The following is a 21,979-nucleotide window of genomic DNA, read 5'->3' on the forward strand; positions in this document are numbered from 1 at the left end:
GAATCGCAAGCAACTAAAAGTGTTTGAGGTGGACTGTTTCAATCTAGAGAGGACTAGGCCATGCAGTTCTGATCCTAGTCTAGCAGGATCAAAGTTAGTTTGCCTATTACTGGTCTCTGCCTGGAGTGGCATAGTGAGCAAAAACAAAGTATGTAAAAATAAAAAAGCGGTCATGTGATCCCAAGTCATTATTAGTTCAATCATTTACAATATTAACTTTTTGTTTTCCTCAGTGCAAGACCATAACTGAGGTAGTGAGTGAGCTGTTTTAGGGGGAAAAACAGAACTCCTACCAAAAAAAAAGTCTGCTAAAAATCAAACCAGGAAAACACTGCATTATGCAGCTAGAAACTGTCCTCATCAAGCAAGCTGTACAACCATTGAATTAAACCATGTCCAAGAGGGTAAGAAAACCTGCTGGTAAAGCGAGGAAAGATATTACAAGAGGAGATAAAGGAGAGTACCAAACTAAGACAATAGAGGAAATATTGTGAAGCCTAAAAACAAATCAAAACAGGCATTGGCATAGCCAATATAGGTCTCGCCTTTGGGAGCTTATAAGTGTTTTGCCATGCAACAGTTGATGTTATACTAAAGATACTGTGCTGCATAACTAAATACTCATAAGGTCCCAAAAGCGAGACCTATTGGATATGCCAATGCTTGTTTCATATAGCGCTGCGAGGCAATAGTAATGGACGAATAAGCCCTAAGATTCCTTAAAGAAACCACTTTAGGTCATTGTGGTATGGCTATTGTTTCACGTTCAGTATGCTCTTATCAAGTTGTAACCACTTATGGTAGTCCAAATGCACTTTTTTTCATCTGGCGCATGTATCTGCCACCTTATCTGTGTCATGTTATGCTGAGGAATTCAATACAATACTCTAACGCCTGAACTAGCCTTGCCTGCTCATTAAAAATCAATAACAAAGAGGTATGTACATGAAAGTGTGTTTTTTTAAAGTAACCAAGAACCCCAGAGCAGCATGCCTTCAGCTGTGCTCTGGCGGGGCACCACGGGTGTGTGACATCTGTGCACTTTTTAATGGCTCGAACAGCATCCTTCTGAGGTAACAGACCGCTGGCTTGAGCTGGGGCTGCTGTCATGGAGTCACACCCTGCTCTGAAGCAAGGGGTGTCTGAGATCCCGGCTCCGTGACGAGCCCTGCTGACCATGTCCTCCTGCAGCTTTTCCTGCAACTCGGAAAACTTGTTTGTTTGATTTTCTCACTAAAAGGTTTGGCATCCAGAACAACCAGCCCCTGGTCACTTGACAGGATAGTTTGGCCTGTCCAACCACGTGCGGACTGTTTATGACACCAGCTGTCATGGCGGCTCCCTGTGTGTACAGTTACACCCTTCCAGGGATTAACCCCACCACACCCAGGGTCCAGCCTTGTGGGTCACAGCAAAAGCTCATATCTCCGTTTTTCTGGCTTCCAGGGGACAGTGTCCATGTCGGTGACCCGCAGCTGGGCGTACCGCGCAGGGCCTTAATCATGCCCAAATCATGCCACTTAACTTCACCCTAAAAAGGTGACCTGGGCCTATTTGAGGTCAAATATGTGTTTGTCCTATGGCATTAAGGGTTAACACTTTCTGCAGAGGGGGTTATTTGAAGTTTAGAATAAAGACATTTGTTTACTGAAGATCATTAGATCTGACTGATGGGGTATGCAAACATGGCTTTGCTTAAACAGACATAGAAACAAACTGTGGCGAGTGGTGCATGCGCTTAGGAGAGCGAGCAGCCCATCTGTTTTCAATTATCGTGGCCCACGTCTGGGCACAATAATTGAACACAGATGTCGCCCGTGCGCGTAACCTCAAGCCTTAGGCCGTGAGTAGTTACATTGGCTGGGAAAGGCGGGACATGCGCCCGCCTTTACCCAATTGCATGCGGTCTTCTTTTAAAGACGCATGCAAAGGCCAATGAAAATAATGCTGAAAAATCCACACAAGCACGAGCGTGTGAAAAGTGGAGTTCAGCTGCAAGAGGCCGTATCCTTCGAGCAGCCCATGCCCTCTGCGCTAAGGCTCAACCTAAAAATAGGGTTTGCATGATCACTAATACAGCTTGCACCACAATAGCCTGTGAAAAGGCATCTCACCAAAATATGATCTCATGCAATGGAGCAGCGGTGCAGAGGACTCAACATGTATATAGTGCGTCACTGCATATCCAAAGTAAATCATTCTAAACCATGAACCTGTGCAACAGGAACAATCAATACCCACTCACAACACCCCCATGAAAAAGATTCAGTACACGTGGTACAGTCTTCTGCGTTTGGTCAGCCTCTACAGTGTTTCATGGGCACAAATTAAACATGGTGACATAATTAGATATCCTCGGTCTACTAAGATATGGTTTCAATAGCAGAGTCCAATATTTGCTCTTAAGAGTGATAGAAAGAACCAACTTGGTCTTATTATAGCAAAAATGCTCACTATAATATAACACACACACTGAAAAGTCTGCACACAGTGAACTATTTAAGTATTCTCCCACCCCCTATCTTCTGGGAGTCAAAGGAAACAATGGAACAAATGGCAATTAAACACAACACTTCCAGAAAGATTTAACTAACCTTTATAACTAAGCTATATGCTATGCTGATTCTCAACATTAGCATAATTTCATCCACATTATGTTATGTTATGCAACTACTTCAGAGATGCTAAAGTATTCAAGAAATTAGAGTTAAAAGGAGGTTATCAGCTATTCAAGGCATGGGTAGGAGAGGAGTGGAAAACAGCTACATTAATAACTTTAGATTGTGCACGTGAGGTCAAACCTTTGGGACTTTGAAATGTTCCTGCACCATTTCACTATTTTATTGGTGAGGCTTTGAGAGATTTCTGGATGTGTTCTACACTGCACGTTTAGATGATATTTCTATGTACTTTGATACCTTGAAACCTCACTTATGTTATGGTGATTTTGTAACATTTAAGAGACCATCTCCCTTTTGCTAAAATTGATAAGTGCCTTTTTCACACCACTATAAATTATATTTTTAGGATTTACCACTACAAAGGAGGGATTAAAAATGTATGAAAAGGAAGTAGCAACAATAGTGTCATGGCCTACACCTACTTCATTTAAGGCAATTCAGAGTTCTTTTTAGGCTATTCATGGGTTTTATGAAATTGTTGCAGTCCATTCAACAACTTACCTTCGGTAATAAAAAAAAATGGTAGAAACTAACAGCAGATGCCTCACCTTAAAAATATTTCACAGGTGTATGAGTCGATGGTGCGCATGAGCGAAGGTATTTATTAATTTGTGTTTTCTGTGATGATCAGGAGGTCATCTAGTCTTCAAGTGCAACAAGGTAAAAAAGTTCTGGGACAAAGTGTTCAACTTCACAAACCAGACACTAAACTGCACCCTAAAGAAAGTTCTGTACTCTAACAGCACAAATGAATACCGACATCAGTACGCAACAAGACAGAAACCTCTTAGACTTCCTCCTAACGAGAGCCACAAGAATAGTACTAGCCAACTGTAAAGATACCTCCAAGGCCACGTTTAAGGGGTGGCTTAACGGGATAACATTCTTGAGAGGAGCAGACAGCACAGTTCTAAAATACACTCCATGGAGGAAACCAAACAGAGAGATGTGGTCCTCACTAGACATCGCCCTAGACCCTTTCAAACCACCATAGAGACCACCCACACGCGCACCTGCACCTAAAACAAAGTATGGTACCTCAAGCCGATCTCCAAACCAGCAACAACAACTATATGTTATATGTTTTTATGTTATTTGTTTAAGAACAAGCACAGAACCAAGATTGTCAAGCCCAACGCAAAGCAGACACAGATATGTCCAACCAAGAGGGTTATGTAACCGAAAACCAACAGACACAAACAATTTGCTCAGGACTTGTATTTGTATGTGCCAAAATAAGCAGAAGAACCCAACAGCCAGTCATTTTTGTATGTCTTTATAAGTATGTGCCATGTAAATGAAAATACAATAAAAATATTTCCCCAAAAAATATTTCACAGGAGCCTGGTGGGATCCGGTAATCTTGAACAGTACATTAGGTGGCGTTGATGGCTCCGATTTGGCATTGTTGACGTTGAAAGTGACATTGTGGTGCCTATATGAGCGCTATCCTGTTTCTGTGACTATTTCCTTGCCAAAAACGTGAAGTTGTTAAAAATATTATACTCTACAGAAATCCCTCTCCATCAGACATCTACTTTCTTTCAAAATATGAATTCACCACAAACCTCATGTGTTGATTTTATATCATTAGAGTGGGATTATTTTAATTGGCATCACTGACGCAGTATCTCTTACATAGAAGGGCAAAGCTTCTGGACCAGATTGTTTAACCATGGAATGCTACGCCCATTTTGCAAAGATCCTTCTCCAATACCTTATACTTTTATTTAATTTTTTCATTAACCAAGATGCTTCACAAGGTACTTTCAGGATTGTTGATTTTGCTTAATTCCAAAAGAGAACAGAGATCATAAATATTGTAAAACATACTTACCCATATCCTTTGTTAACACAGATTATAAGATTCTTGCGAAAATACTAGCTATGCGTTTTGATCCCATTCTACCAGACCTTCTGATGATGCCTGTGTTTTCCTCAACGTCTTGGGGATGCCCCTACACCAGATTATCGTTGACTGCTATTGCTCTGGATGCTGAGGAAGTTTGACAGGACTGGATGGGATTTCACGTTTGCAGCATTAAAATGGATCTGTTTCCCTCAAAACTTTGTAGCTTTATTTCTTTATTTTACTCTGGCCCTAAAGCTGCCATTTTTGTAAACGGCATCATATCTGATTATTCCTCTTTCATTAGAGGAGTACATCACGTGCCCCTTATCCCATCTCTTATTTATCATTGCACTGTAACCCTTCCTGACTAAAATTCGACAAGATCCCAACATTTTTGGTCTTCAACTTTGTGAGAAGCTTATTAAATGATCTGTTTATGCAGAGATGATCCTATTGCTCCAGCCCTTCTCAACCCATTCCATCTTTCATGGAAAATGTCAGTGTTTTCTCATCTGTCAGGTTATGAGCCTAACACTGATACATAAGACATGCTCCCCCTAAATATCCACTGTACCAGACAACAATTAAACACTGCAGACTTTTCATGGCAACCTACTAAAATAAAGTATTTTGGTTCACAAACAACATTAAAGATATAATAGCTATTAAATCAAATGTTGATAGTATTACCAAGTCTTTAAATAATACAATTACCAGATAAACCTATTTCTTTCTGGGGCAGATTGGCTCTATTAAGCTTATGTTAACTCTTATCATATTATACATCATTTCAATGATCCCAACTCAGATCCCAAATTCTTATTTTAAAAACAGACTCTGCTGTCCATTTTCTTATGGAAGGGTCAGAGATCTTAGATAGCCTTACCAATTTTAAGAAAAACAAATCCGAAGGCTTTTGCCTTAAAACATTCAGCTCATTGACTTAATTTTACTCACTCACCTCATACTCTATTGTGGTTTTTGCTGGAAAAAACATTATAGCAACCTTTGATTTTCAAGAGCTACTGTAATTTACAATTTGTATTTCCCAATTACGTACCCCTGCTATTGCTCACTCACACCAATTTCTATCATCCCTACATTCTTATACACATAGGTCTATCCTCAATCTCCTTCAACAAACTATCTGGCATAACAAACATCAAAATTAATATTCATTCCATCTACTGGAAAACGTGGGAGGAAATGAGGTATCTCAACTTTTTACTGATGGCCAGATTTTACCCTTTTTGGAACTTTAAAATACATTTCTCTTACCCATGCCATCCAAGAAACAAAGTAAACTCTTTCATAAATCTTTAACGCATCTCATATGAAATATTCCTCAAACTGTTCCTTTCTTCACAGACTGCTCAAACTATTAGCCATTCATCTCTTCTAATGAGAGATCTAAATCAAAAACTGAGTTGGCATGGGAAGCAAACTTACTGGAATGCTGGCCCATTAATTTATGGGACAAAATATTATCGGTTTATTGTTACACTTAAATTACAATTACATACAGAATTGTATTTCTTAGTGTTTTTTCATATTACCATACCTGTAAAAAGATATACCCACTACATTGTTGTTTCACTTACCCTACTGTTATTAGCTCTTTACGTATTTGAAATAAACTCAAACTTTTAAATAATAAAAGTATCCATCAGAAATAATAAACAGCATAAAATTGTTAACAATTGTAAAGTCCACACTTGCGTATGCTTGTAATACACATTCTAGTTTTAACTCGTATGCTAAATGACAATATTGCTTTCTTTCTTTTCTTTACTGTATTTGTATAGGATTGACCCCATCTCTTGCCACACATACTATACGGTAAACTGATCAAACTTCAGAAGTAGGAGTGAAACAAATGAAATGATGGGTACAATGGACGGATAAATATAGTTAAATATGCACACAAACTTTAAAACTATTTTATAAGAATACTTACGCTCCATTTCTTGCCCAAGATATGAACACCAACGATTTCGCATATCTTCAACAGCAACAATGTCCTTCTCTTCCATTTCATCGACCAGCAGCAATGGCAAGCAGGGAACAATAAATTCATTCATAATGGCTAGGCCACTGTTCACGGCACTGTCCTCTCCAGTCTCAAATTGGCCAGCAGCACTAGCATTTACTTTCTTCATGACATGCAAAAAACAGGAGAATATAAAAAAGAAACTGGATTAGACAGTGTTCTCCTTGGGCTGCATTAAAGTTTCCAATCAAGCAGTCACAAACTCTCCTTACTGGCATTTGAGTAAAATCGATGTGCCCACATCTAGGATTAAAAACCAATAAACCAACACCAGGTTTCATTAGATTGAGTATAATATTCAAACTATATGAACCCCTATTGTAATGAGAGAAAAGAATGCACAGAAAGGAAAATGCTACTTAGCAGTATGCATCTGCTCTTGGCATGTAGAGCTGCAGATTTCTACACTTTGCATTAGATCGCCAAATGGTGTTGGGCTTGGATGATTGCATGTTGTCGTCTTGGAAGAAGTCTTTGTAGTCACGAGATAGGCGACTCCTCCCTTGGACGATAGTGCGCAGGGGCATCTGCTCCATCCTAAGATTGTTTTTCACCATGATCGGAAATGATGGAGTCATTAGAAAGAAAGCAAGGATGTCCATGCGTGTATATCTAATTAAGATAAAAACTGGAACAGATACAGGTCCCGGGGAGGCGGGAGGGTGTGTAGAAATCTGCAGCTCTACATGCCAAGAACAGATGCATACTGGTAAGTAGCATTTTCCGTTCGAGGCATATGAGCTGCAGATTCTACACTTTGCATCGGTTGTGCAGCAGTCTCCCCCCTAACGGTGGTCACCTATATCCGTTGCAGTAGTTTGAAAGAGTTTTAAGGACAGCCTGGCCTACTGCAGCTTGCTGCTTGGCTTGCAGATCAACATAATAGTGTTTAGTGAAGGTGTGTGTTTTGTAGACCATGTTGCTGCCTTGCAGATGTCGTCTAGGGGAATGTTCCCTAAGAAAGCCATGGAGGCTCCTAGTTTGCGTGTGGAGTGCGCTCTAGGAGGAACTGTTAATGTGCATTTTTCCTTGTGATAGCATATTTGTATACATTTAACAATCCACCTTGCAATTCCTGATTTAGAAATGGGGTTGCCTTTATGTGGTGGAAAGAAAGCTACAAATAGTTGCTTTGTTTTGCGAAAAGGTTTTGTCCTATCAATGTAATAGAGAAGAGCTCTTTTGACATCTAGTGTGTCGAGCTCTCTCTGCTACAGAGTCTGGGTTTTGAAAAACCACTGGTAACTCTAAAGATTGGTTTAGATGAAAAGGTGTAAGGACTTTAGGAAGGAATTTAGGATTAGTCCGTAGAACCACTTTGTTACGGTGTAATTGTAAGAATGGTTTTTGGATGGTGAAAGCTTGAATCTCACTAACTCTTCTAAGAGGTAATAGCCATGAGGAAAGCTGTTTTCCATGTGAGAAATTGCAGTTCACATTTGTGTAAAGGTTCAAAAGGGGGCCCCATGAGCCTAGTAAGAACAATGTTAAGGTTCCACAATGTAAAGTGTGGTACCCTAGGAGGCATGATTAGTTTTAATCCTTCCATGAAAGCTTTTATTACTAGTACTCTAAACGACGACATATGTGGTCAGGTTTGTAGGTATGCCGCAATGGCTGCAAGATGTAATCGTATAGATGAATATGCCAGATTACATCTTTATAAATTGAGAAGGTAACAGATAATATTTTGGATGGAAGCATACAGAGGATCAATTTGATTATTAGTGCAGTAAATGGCAAATATTTTCCCATTTAGCAGAATAGCAAGCTCTAGTAGTAGGTCTTCTGGCTTCCTTAATGATATTGATACAGTCAGGTGGTAGGTTAAGGTAACTAAACTCTAAGACTTCAGGAGCCAGATCGCCAGATTCAGTTGACTTGGATCTGGATGCCTGATGTCTCCATGGTTCTGCGTTAGCATGGATGGTGCCAGACAGTTTTTGGTGTGGAACTAGAGAAGGTTTTAACAGTGTGGTGAACCACGGTTGGCGTGCCCAAGTGGGAGCTACCAGGATCAGTTTGAGAGGCTGCTATCTGAGCTTGCGTACCACTAGTGGTATTAGTGGGATTGGCGGAAAAGCGTACGCAAATCTGCCTGACCAGTTCGCCATATCATATTGCCTTTGGACAACGGGTGTGGAAACCTAGCGGCGAAGGTTGGGCATTTTGCGTTTTTCATGTGTGGCAAACAGGTCTATGTCTGGATGACCCCACTTGTGAAAGAATTGTTGAAGAACTTGCAGCTGTAGTTCCCATTCTTGAATCTGTTGTGTCTGTCGACTTAACAGATCTGCTATCTGATTGTGAACTCCTGGAAGGTGTTCTGCAAGCAGATATATCTTTTGTGGATCGGCCCATCTCCAAATATTTTGTGTGAGTTGGGACAGCTGCAGGGAATGTGTGCCTCCTTGTTTTTGTATATAGTACATGGCTGTCATGTTGTCTGTCCGGATTAAGACAGCTTTGTTCCGTACGTGCACTTTAAAGGACTTTAGTGCTAGGGAAATTGCCAGCAACTTTCGGTGATTGATGTGAAGCACCTTTTGTTGAGCGGTCCATGTTCCCTGAGTTGGGCGGTGGAGCAGATGTGCTCCCCATCTTGTCAGGGATGCGTCTGTTGTCAGTACTATCTGTGGAACTGGCTCCAGGAACGGCCGCCCTTTGGACAAGTTTTTGGTGTTCCACCACTGCAGAGAGCGATGTGTACGGCTGTCCACCAACACCAGGTCTGTTAGTTGTCCTTCTGCCTGATTCCACTGATGTGCTAGACATTCCTGCAATGGGCGCATTTGCAGTCTTGCATATGGTACAATAAAAATACAAGATACCATCATGCCTATTAATTGCATGAACACTCTGGCTGGGAGAGTGCTGGTTTTGAAACCTTGTAACTAAGGCTTGAATGCTCTGTATCCTGTCTGGACTGGGATAAGCTAGAGCTGTATTGGTGTTTATGGTAGCCCCCAGGTATTGATGTACATGAGAGGGCTGGAGATGTGACTTGGTGTAGTTGATTGTAAACCCCAAGTCGTGCAGTGTTCAAATTGTTTGAGATGTGTGTTGGACACACTGATTGAATGACTTGGCTTTTATGAGCCAATCGTCTAAGTATGGGAAGACGTGGATATGTTGTCTTCTGAGATGTGCTGATACTACTGCTAGGCACTTTGTAAACACTCTTGGTGCAGTTGTGACCCCGAATGGAAGGACTTTGATCTGATAATGTTGTCCTTCTAGTACAAATCTGAGGTACTGCCTGTGAGAAGGATGTATGGGAATGTGGAAGTAGGCGTCCTTGAGGTCTAGTTTGGTTAGGAAATTGCCTTGTTGCAACAATGGGAGCACTTGTTGTAAAGTTATCATGTGAAAATGATCTGATTGTATATACAGATTGAGAGGTCCAGGATTGGTCTTAGTGTTCCGTCCTTTTTGGGTATTAGGAAATAGAGTGAGTAAACCCCTGTTCCTTGGTGTTTTAACGGAACTAGCTCTATTGCATCGTTTTGCAGCAATGAGAGAACTTCTTGTTGTAGCAGCGTTAGATGTTCTGTGGACATTGGACGCTGTCTGGGTCGTATATGTGGACGGGTAGCTATCAGCTCTAGGCAGTAACCACTCTGGATAATTTTTCTTACCCACTTGTCTGTTGTGATGGAATACCAGACAGGTAGGAACTGTGTTAATCTCCCCCCTACAGGAGTGGTATGCTGTTGAGGGAGCTGAAGGAAGTCACTGTTTAGTGGTGGAAGAGTATCGATTGTTATTACCTCGACCTCTTCCCTTGTTATTCCCTCTTTAACCTCCTCTAAAATATCCTCTATTGGAGGATGTTTGCGTATTGTTTTTAAAGGAGGTTGAACTGTCTGATCCAGTTTGTTTGGAACCTCCTCTATAAAAGGAGCGACAAAAGGAGCCTCTTTATTGAGTGGACTGCAAAGCTCCCATAGATTTTGCAGTATCAGTGTCTTTTTTAATTTTTTCAAGTGCTATGTCTACCTCTGGACCAAACAATTTTTGTTGGTTAAACGGTTGATTTAAGATGGTTGTTAGCACCTCTTGCTTAAACCCTAAAATGCGTAGCCAAGTATGTCTTCTAAGGAGGACGCTAGTGTTTATTGCTCTAGATGCAGTGTCTGCTACAGCAAGAGCGCACTTGATTGAGGTATTTGAAATAAGCTTACCCTCATTTTCCTGTGCTTTATATTGGTCAGGTAGATGTTGTAAAAGGGTTTCTAACTGGTCATAATGAGCCCTGTCGCATCTTGTGAGAGGGCTCGTGTGTTAGCTATACGCCATGTATTGCTAGCTTGTGCAGCTATCCTTTTGCCTGAAGCATCTATTTTTGATTCTTTATCAGGAGGTGGTGCCTCACCTGATGTCTGAATTTGCTCTTTTTCTAGCATTTTACATGACTAGGGAATCTAAGGGTAGCCGACCTTAAATGTAAGCAGGATCCATAGGAGCGGACCTGTACTTTTTTTCTTTTCTTGGGTTTATGATCCTAGTTCGTACAGGATCTTTAAACACTTCTGGGGCATGCTTAATGACCCCATTAATCATGGGTAATATTTGAACAGTTTTTTTGTGATTGCTCTAAAGTGTCTAACAAAAAATCTTCCTCTGCCTCATCTGAGTGCATGGTTACATTATGGTAGATGGCAGCCCTATTAATTAGATGTCCAAACCCAATATTATCTTCAGCAGGAGATGGTTTGGGTGCATGGTTATATTATGGTAGATGGCAACCCTATTAATTAGATGTCCAAACCCAATATTATCTTCAGGAGGAGATGGTTTGGATGGATATGCATGTGGGTCAGGGATATCTGGTACATCTTGTGGGTTTGGATATTCCCAGTCTGGTATATGGAAAGGGCTCATCTGGGTCTCCCCCATCCCCTATGTTACACATCTTCCTTTTGAGGAGGTGTCTGTGGAGGTGAAGATTGAGGTGGAGAATTTTGTGGTGAACGAGGAGGTAAAATTTGAGGTGAGGTGTTAAAAGGAATAGAAGGTGAAAGAGGAAGTGCAGCAGAAGAAGGGTGCATAGGTGATGTGGCAGAATACATCTTGACAGGCAAAGGAGTTGAAGGTGCTGTATCTATCTTCCTCTTCCTATGTGGCATAGTGGAAACATGTCCTGTTACTGGATCTATGTATATCCTTTTTTGCAAAGGATCAGGTCTAAAAAGCTCTTCTTCTTGAGAAAATGCTTTCAACGCTGATTTTTTCGGCTCCGTGCCTGGTCTGTGTTTGTCTTTAGCCGTAGGAGTTGTTGTATAGTCCTTTGGTGTACTTTTTGGCACCGAAGGTATTGTTTTCGGAGTCTAGGCATGATTCGAGGGCTTGGAGGCATCGGAATCAGTCTTTGTGGGTTTCAGCACCGAAGGTTTTGGGGTCGAAGCAGGCTTCATTGGCTTTGGTGTAGGAGTCGACGGTTTCTGAGTCTTTTTCGGAACCGGGACTTCTTTCGGTTTCGGTGCCGAGGGAGCTGGTGGTATTGGCACGTGCGGTTTGCTCGGTATGGAGCTACCGGAAGGCTTTAATATTACCTTCGGAGCCAGGCTCAATGGCGGGGCTTTCAAAGCAAGGTCTCGGTCTCGACTGGGCCCAGATGGCTGAGTTTTGACCTTAGTCTTTGGTTTATGGGTTGGGGATAGGGTAGGGGCAGTCGTACTCATGGGTTGACCTGATGGCATGGAGTTATCGGAGTCGTCTGACTCAGATACGACTTGGAGATCATCGGAATCTTCCTAAGGGACACATGGTTCTTCTTTGAAGATATCCACTGGTTGTGGAGCTGATCACCGCATATCGTGTCGACGGGCCCTCCGATCGCCTTCTTGGATCTAAAGGATGCACAAGCTGTGCAGCTGGACTCGTCGTGTTCAGGTGATAAACACAGGTTACACACCGTGTGATGGTCGCTGTGTAAAAATTGTGCTCCACACCCGGGGCATTTTTTGAATGGTGTCCTTTCCATGAGTTGTAGGCCTCACCACGTGGGTAGGCCCAACGGCCCGCGTCGACGACCGAAATCGAATCGATAAGGTCGAGTCTATGTATATTGAAGTTAAAGTTTGTTTTTAGAAGTTTTTGCACGTCGAAGTCTTTGAAAAGAAGATTTTCGAACCGGATTGGAAAAGTTGCATCCGAACCCAGTGGCAGAAAAAAAACAAGGATGGAACCGATGCCCATGCGCACTATCGTCCAAGGGAGGAGTCACCTATCTCGTGACTACAAAGACTTCTTGCAAGACGACAACAACATGCAATCATCCGAGCTCAATACCACGTGGCGATCTAATGCAAAGTGTAGAATCTGCAGCTCATATGCCTCGAACAAGTTTTTTAAATTTAGTTCAGTTGGTCAAGTGAAAAATATTGATTGTTAAGTGTTGTAAAAGACGTCCATCTATAAATTACTTTAGGTAAGGTCTAGAGAATATTACTTCATAACTTAGAAGCACATAACGTACATGTTTCAGCTCCATCACAGTAAGGTTTGGTATTTATTTCAATGCAGCTATAGTCCAATGGTATTCTAATAGGAATCCAACAATTAAATATGGGAATATCCCGCACAAATTAAATATTTAAAGAAGGAGGCCATTAACAAAATGGCAAGAGAAATCTGTTGAAAGAAAAAACTCTTTCCGAAAACCAATGAGTCATTTAAACATACCATAAATGTCTAAATTATAACAAATATCTAAGTTAAGATGAGGTGACATAATAATTCACAAATAGTATTTATATGTAGAAGTAGCAGACACATTACATGGCTTGTAGGATTCTGCAGATTAATAGAGTACTACAAAACAAATCTCCTAAGCCGAAATAACTTGTACCTTCCACCATCTACTGCATGTACAATAGCCAAAGTTCCAGTCAGACAAGATATATTTTCAGTTTAAAGCTTTTGCTATCAGGCCTTTGTCGCGGTCTGCACTCTTCATTAGTTAAGAATCTCTCCATACTAGGAGATAAAATCTACCTTCTTCCATATGTGAGTTTTCAGAAGTACCATCTACTATGAAAATCATCACTGACTTTCTACAGAGAGTTAATTTTGCTTCTAAATGATCTTTAGGAAAAATACCATTCAATAGTGTTTTTCTATTTTAGCTTTGATAGCTTCACTAGTAGTATTTTACCGGCTCATATTATTCTCACTTCCTTATCTCTGGGTCTCTGAAGTTAACTCATGTTAAATTAAAGCTTTCTGACTTATTTCTTCAGGTGCTTCATCAGGACCTCCAGCAGCAGGATACTAAAGCAACTCTTCTAAAGGAACACCTTCCAGTGGAACATTATGTCAAAGACAAAAATCATTCATAAGGTGGTTAATTCATATGGGTAATGCACTGGTCAGGTTGACATTAGCTTACTGCTGAGTGTCTTCATTACATCACCATTCTAGAACTCAAGAGTAACCTGCCTCACCCCACTGACAGCACAAACCTACATTTGCACTAAGCAAAGTGGAAGAGTACATGATTTATCAATGCTCTTAGAAGGAAAGGATTATGGAGCCACAACTGGTTCCTCTGCTACTCCGATGCGGGATTAATCACTATGTGGGACCTCTTTCAAGACAGAGTATTGATATCACTAACATGTGTATAGAGGAATATAGAATCCACGCTTTTCAATTTCTGACATCTAGCTATAAAGGAAAATATTCGGGTTAGATGAGGAACCCTCACTTTGGAACCTCAAACGCATGAGGTTTTTCAATTGTTGTTAACAGCAGGGAACAGTAGCAAGCTAGGATCTTAGATCTAAGCTAATTCCTGGATACATCTATACAGAGCGTAATAGATCTAGCCTTCGTTCTAGCCGAAAGATGTATAGCAATGCACTGGAAGGCACAGAAATGTCCCCCGACTGATAGAACTGAGGAAAGATGTGAACAAATGACCGAAATGTCAGAATGTTGCTTTTCACAGACAGCATTAAATAAGGATATGCAAAGGAACAAATAGACAGGTAGACCAAAGTAGAAGCAATTGGAGAATCCTACCCTGCACTCACACCTGAGAATAGCAAGCAGACTTTAGCTATATACTTGTTGGGCTCTATGCTAAATCTATGACCGATGAAATAACCAAAGCAACCAACCATTGTCTAACAACAAGCAAGACATGCAAACAATGTAATCGGAACACAATAACAGCTGTTACTATGTAGAAAGTAGCGATTCCAATGTATAAGATTAGTAAAATGTCAATGTAATTGATGTCTGTGTACCTCAACTGAAAAGCCAATAAGCAGATGAACACACAAACTGATACCAAGGTCAAGCATTGGTTCACCTATTATTTGTAAGGCCCAACTTACCATACAGGTGCATACGGGTTCTGAACCACAATCAGCACCAATACAAACATAACATTTCCAATAGAATTGTTCTCAGTATTTTCAACCCACGAACATAACTTACTGACTGGACAGTGAATTCACTAACTGTGAGCTTGTACAAAACGAATTACTAATTCACTCTAAAAGAAATAGAAGCTCATGAGACAAGTCGCTTTTCTTATTTACTGTATTATTTTTATAATATTTGGAATGGATTTACATAGCGCTTACTACCACTGAAGAAGAGTTAAGCACTTTATGAACCCAAGAAAGGCCAAACAAATTTGCAAAATATGAACTGGGATTCCTAAAAATGGATTACTATAGAAGTAATAGGCATATGGGGCAAAGGTAAAAAGGAATGGAGGGATGCTTTTGCTTTAGGGAACTCTTCAGTGAGAAAAACCCAATAAAAAATCTGCAGTGAAGGGCAATGTGGTGTTAGAAGGCCAAATGTTTAAAATAAACAACAGGGGTTCTAGATTCAATTCACATGGCTAAGTCTTGCATGCACGTTTAAATCTTCTGGCTGAAGTGAAAGGCGGCCAGATCTATGAAAATCTTTTAGTATATCATCGAACAAAGCATTTAAGTACAATAAATCTCAATGGAACTCATTTACAGTTGGTGGTTATATTGGAAATCAAATGAGGGTCCTGCCCTCCTGCATCATCGGTGGAAACCTCTATGTAGAATGAGAGAGAAAAAATAATGCTGGACTAAAAAAAACCTTTTACAAAAGTGAACCAAAAATATTGTTCTGAAACTGCAATCATCAATAACCAAAGCATTTGCAAGTTCAATAGATGTGGTCTTGACGAGCATTAATTAAACATTTTTTTTGCAAACATACAGTAGGCATAAAAAGTGTTGAAGTTATAAAAACAGAAAAGCTGCAGTCAGAATGTGGTATGCATATATATATTCATATAAACAACGTAAGTAAAAAAAACTCGCTAGAAAATATATATATTTTTTAAATATGAAATGGAAGCAGAAATTCAATTTGAGACTGCCCTACTATCCTTGACAATTAAGTGGACTACTTTTGAGGCAGATGTGCAGAGAAAATGTGATCACCCAGAGTGAACACAGCCAATGTCTGAATCTGGAAGACCCATTTCCCCACACTAAGTTGTGGAAGACCTAAACAAACCTTAAATGACAGATGAAAAGATCTCTTGACAAACAGGGCTAATCCAAAGCCCATAAGTGTATGAATATGTTTGCATTTTTGAGATATAAGACAGCTTTCTCTAGGCCAATCTTAAAAACTAGCATTTACAATGCAATGGTCTCGGCATTATTAAAGGTAGAGCTATTGGCATTGCTCGTGACTTTTTTTTTAAAAATCATAAATAAATGGCATTGTCATTTACACTGCCAATAGCTTAATCGTTAAATAAATGGCATTGTCATTTACAATGCCAATAGCTTAATCGCTCGCATATGCATGACCTATTGCATTTACACCCACACAGAACCACACACACACACACACACACATACAGAGCCACCCACACAGAGTCATTCACATAGAGCCACCCACACACACAGAGCCACCTACACAGAGCCACCCTCACACAGACAGAGCCACCCACACATAGAGCCACCTACAAAACAAGACAAGGCATCACAAGGATAGGGGTTCAAGTTGTCCACGAAAAAATAAACCCTAGACTGAAGAAGCTACTTGCTTGTTCAAGGATTATGCTTTAAAGTTGTATCCCTATATAGGCACTGCTTGTGCTCTAGACGTATTCTACTTTACATTACTGAAACCAAATATAGTATTATAAGTAAACTCTTAACTTTTTATGTGTTGTTTATCTCCTAAAAACATGATAGCCTTTGACTTCTAATCCCAAAGAGTTTTGTTGGTCATATTTTCTGTTATATTTTTGGAACTTTAACTTTTCTTTCATTATTACAGTTGGCTAGTTAGCGTATGATTGAGGGGGAGATGTGTTGTAACCTGCCTCGGCCCCTTTAACTCTGATGTAACGTGTAGAGTCTTGGGGGCTTCAGATGGAACTGTGGGCTGCCCAGAAGAACCAGTGATGAATTGTTGGTGGCTTGTCCAGAGGAGGTTGTGCCATCTGTGGTGGATGCAATTTCACAGTGTGAGTGGACTCTCCTAACAATATTTCGGTTTAAAATTATGTGGTACCGAAAGTATCAATATTTAATTTTTCGCCTGAGAACCTCTCTACCGCTGTGGAGCACACAAAATCAGAGCCCTTTTCCAGTACACACTCGCAAAAGTAGCTACAATTGGTGACCACACAGTCCATCAGAAATGCGCTTAGCAGGCTATAGGCCATCTGAAATAAGTAATCGCCAGTAAGAACTGAGCACTCGCTCAACCCAATTGTCCCCTCACAAGCACTTTTCCTCCAGTAACTCATTTGGTCCCAACCGTCTTGCTAAGTTAATGGCCACCTCATGTACCAGATCTTGTCCTCCCCACCACTGCACAGTCATTCTTTGTCCTCTTTCCACAAACCTGTATCTGATTTATGTCTCTTAGTTCACTCCATGCCCCCAAACTACTAATTGTCTGATTTAGCTTTTACGGTCCCTTTCTTCAATCTGCTCTTCCCCGCCCATACAATCTTACTGTTAAGGCCCCTGTAATGATGAGATCACTAGTGTCTTCACCCTACCCGAGGTCACGCCACTCTAGTGTGCTTCTTGATGTCCTACTTACGTCACCTCTGATTGTTGCTTTACTGCTGCCTTCCCTGACCCCTTTCCCTAATCCTGCTTTTAGCCGCTCTCGTCTGTTCCTTGTCCTTGCAAATTCTTCTTCTGTGTCATAGTAACGTTGCCTGGTCTCTTTCCCTGCTCAGTTAGTTGCCATCCTAACTTGCTTCGCTTACCTGCTTCTTGCCACCCGAACTGTTATCCTAACCTGCTTAGTGGCACCCGCGCCTGAGTTAGTGTTTGCACTCTTATCTTTTCCCTAATCCCTTCATCCTTGTTTATCACGAAGGTACCCGAGGCATGAAATATAAAATGTTAACATGTTTTACTCGTTTCGAACGAGTGCCTCTACATCCCTCTGATTAGATCCACTTTTTTGAGCTGGTAAAAATGTGTGTATAATGAGACCAGCGTAACATACTGCCTGCTATTGTACAGCATGCTTGCCAGCTCATTCCTATATGGGGCTTGTCGAAATGTTTTCATTTATATTCATCATCCATAAATTCGAATGAGAACGATTTCTTCAAACCAATATTGCTCTCCAGTGAAGTATTCTTCCTCCACTCGCCCTCTTATACTTCTCAGAGCTACCATTCTGACAGGTATGCTGGAACCCTCCGAATGACAACTCTTATGTGGGCGATGAGCCTGTTTAATGGAGACAACGTACACTTTCGAATGCAGCATTAGTGTGGGGGTATTTGCATGGTCCGCTTGTACACGTTAAGAAGGCTGTGCCCTCGCACCCTGCAGCTCTAGCTCTGCTCCCCCTGCCCCTCATCTCACCTGTTCTCTAGCCGGCTCCTCGGCTCCCACTTCGGTAGGGCTCAGGCCGCTACCACGGTGACAGCTTGTTTACTGACGTCATTTACAAAGGCACAAGAACTCACTGACGTCCACGGAAGCAAAAAAAAGCCTTACCGGAAGTCAGGCAAGGTTGCCTGTGACAGCGGCGGGCCACGTCCGGACCGGAAAAGGAGGCAGGCGGAGGCTGCCAGCAGAAGCAAGTGTTGCAGGGCTACCTTGACCAAGAGGGAGCCCCGGGAATGGAGCTGGGATTCTGAGAGCAGCCCGGTAAGTTGAAAAGGGCTGCTGGGGGGGTGGAGGGGGGAGGGGGGGTGCACTTGTGTGTGTGCGCGTGTGTGTATGTGTGCGGGGGTGTGTGTCTGTATGTATGTGCCTGCGTGCATGGGAGCTCGTGTGTGTGTCTGTGAATGCGTAGACATCAGCTGGCCACAGCGCGCTCGTACTTGTGCGCGTGACAGTTTGAAATCGCCTCTAAGGCGATGCGCGCGGCCAGGATTGTCTCCTGGAAAGCAGACACGGCAACAATAGGTTATTTTAGTCATTCATAAAGGCCATTTTAGAGAAACTTCTCCCTCACCAAACAAAACGATATGAGGATTGAACGCTGAAAAACTTCTAATACAGCAATGTACCCAAACAGAGGATGCTGAATTAACTATGTTAATGTATGCAGAAAATGGAGTTCGTGGCATTTCGTTTGACAAGATTGTGAATGGCAGAAAGTGGGAGTGCACAAATGGCAACAAAAGAGGATTGCAAGAGATATAATGGTGTGAGTGGGATGCGTATACAAGAAAGTGTACAGTAACTTTGGTTACGCTCTTTCTGGTAGAGACTATCTAACCACAGATTCTCCACTTTTTTAATACTTTCCCCAAGCACCAGGCTGGATCTTGAAACTTTTTTGCAGTACCTTTGTGGGACCGCATGGATGCGGATACGCTCCGGAAATTATATGTGGCGCCAATGTAGTTGCCATTTCCGCACACTGACGTCATTTGCTTTTGAGGCTATTCGTGTCCCCAGGCGCATAGTCCCAGCAGCCAATTAGCTTTGACCCGAGGGCAGATTCCTATATATGGGACCTTTTAAAAAGGACAGAGGTCAATTCACAGAAGTGCAGTATTGGAGGGATGGTGAGGAAGCTGTGGAACGACAGTTTCTTCCAGAGACAGGGTTACTGAAGATCTTCTGAAAGACTTCTTTTAACCAGACATTACTCACCTTTTGAATAGATACTAAAGCTATACTCATTCGGAGGTGTGTCTGAACTGGCTTAAACCAAAACGCCCTGCAGGACTAAGCGAGCAAAATGCCCCTTCCAGCAAAGCGGTCTGTCCAGACACTGTGCTTCGTGAACGTATTGAGAGATGCCCACAGAGCAACCTGACAAATGTCGATGAAAGGAACTCTGCATACCAGTCAGTGGTAGCACCCTGGTCTCTAGTAGGATGAGCTCTTAGCCCTTCTGGGGCTGCTTCTTGGCCAATGTGTAGCATATCTTGAAGCAGAGCAAAATTGTCATTTTATGCATGGCTTTGCCCTCCTTCAGTACCACAAAACCCACAAAAAGCATATGGTCATTCTCTCTTCTATGGTACGATTGATGTAAATGCACTCCTCTCTCTCTGGTAGTCTAGGAGATGAAGTCTCTTATCCTCCATTAAGGGGTGAGGCACAGCTGATGCGAGTAATGTGAGTGTCAGACCAACGTGCAACGGTATCACTACTTTTGGCACAGAATGACCAAGTTGGCAGATCCAGTTTCCTGGGACAAAGGTGGTCTACGGCAGGTTGGCACAAAGAACTTGGGAGTTCACTTAGCCTCCGCACGGATGCAACAAGGAATATTGTTGCGGGAGGGAAGTCGCAAAGGACAGACGTGCACCAGCTCAAAGGGAATGCACATCAAACACGTGAGAACCAGTATAAGATACCACGGTCATGGAGGCAATTGGAGGAGGAAACAAATGTTGGAAGCCTTTTAAGAAAATGCATTACAAAAGGTGATTTAAATAACGAGGGCTGGTCTGGCAACCGTAACAAGGATGAAAAGTACCCTTTAACTGTGCCCAAATCAAAGCCCTGCAGGATAAGGGACAGAACAAATAACAAAACAGATAACCTGGCCATGTACCACACCAAACCACAAATGTATCCCAACAAGCTAGTAAATGCAGTTTTTGTGGAGGGACACCTGGCTGCCAAGATGAACTCAATCACCTCTGAGGGAAGGTTGAAGATGTTTAATTGTCACTGCTCAATCTCCAAGAAAGACTGAAGAGCCTGATGCAGGAACATGCCAAGTTGATGCAACAGCAGATCCTCCCAGAGTAGCAGCCTGATCGAAGGACAGATGCTCATACCCAGGAGCTCCGGATACAATAGACTCCATGACTAATTTGGAGCCTCTGGGATGAATTGGGCCTGGTTGGTCCTGATCTTCAGAACTTCCGGCAGGAGAAGTATTACCAGCAAGGCATACGGGAGTCCCAAGTCCCATCATAGGTGGAACGTGTCTCAAGACACACTACCTCAGGAACTCAACATGCAGAACTGCTGACAAGGTGCTTTCTCACTGGGGAATAGATTCATCCAAAGTTCTCCACAAATGTGAAAGAGACTTTGCGCCATCTCCAGGTGTAAGAAATGCGTTACTTACCTGTAACTGCAGTTATCCAGTATTGGTGTCTTTCATAAATTCACATGCCTGAATCAGATTCACATGCCTGAATCATTCCCCATCGTCGGAATGGGAGTCCCTGGTAAATATATATAAGTAATGTCCTATAGATATATATATGGAAAAGTAGGCCTAGAGGCCTCACCTTAGTAACATATCCGTGTCCTTTTGTAAAAAAGGACCAAACTATAGAGAAGAGCCAATCAGCTGCCACCTCCCTCTAGAACCTTCCTGCCAGGAGCCTCAGTCCCTCAGATTTTCGTACGCACTAAGCTAAGTAGGCTTGTTACTGAGAGAATTAGGTGAGTCCTTCCAGGGAAGGCGGGAGGGTTGCATGTGAATCTATGAAAGACACCAATACTGGATAACTGCAGTTACAGGTAAGTAACGCATTTCTTATCCAGTATTATGGGTGTCTTTCATAGATTCACATGCCTGAATCAGAGTAGCAAGCAATGCCCAGTGCACATTTCTGATGGAACAGCATATACAAGTCATTAGATAATACATATCCTGCAACTATAAACCAGTAGACATCAACAATAAGCAGTAGTAAAGAAATGTGCATACCAGAGTAGGATGGAGGGACGGAGGAAGGCTCACCTTACTGAAATAGATGGCATAGCACTGCTTGTCCCACTGCTGCATCCTTCATCAGCTCTGTATCCAGGCAGTAGTGCCTAGTGAAGGTATGCAGCGACTTCCATGTTGCCGCCTTCCAAATGTCAATGATTGGCACCCCTGCAAAGAGTCAATACACAAGAAAAGTAGACCAGGTCTATGGTAGTGTGCTGCCTTGAATGGTGTACGAAGGTCATAAGTACATGTGTG

At 41.9% G+C, this 21,979-nt stretch overlaps 1 protein-coding gene across 3 annotated transcripts in view; it reads right to left on the reverse strand.

The window, feature by feature from the left end:
- The window catches only part of USP25 (ubiquitin specific peptidase 25), a 469,204-nt gene that overhangs the window by 16,763 nt on the left and 430,462 nt on the right, over positions 1-21,979 (reverse strand). For all 3 annotated transcript variants that reach the window (XM_086934051.1, XM_086934050.1, XM_086934049.1), the window contains one exon: positions 6,491-6,686. In XM_086934051.1, coding sequence (XP_086790177.1) covers positions 6,491-6,686 — 196 coding nt within the window. The remainder of the gene's footprint in view (positions 1-6,490; positions 6,687-21,979) is intronic.

Source organism: Lissotriton vulgaris, chromosome 8 (assembly GCF_964263255.1).
Source record: "Lissotriton vulgaris chromosome 8, aLisVul1.2, whole genome shotgun sequence".
NCBI classification, from domain to species: domain Eukaryota; kingdom Metazoa; phylum Chordata; class Amphibia; order Caudata; family Salamandridae; genus Lissotriton; species Lissotriton vulgaris.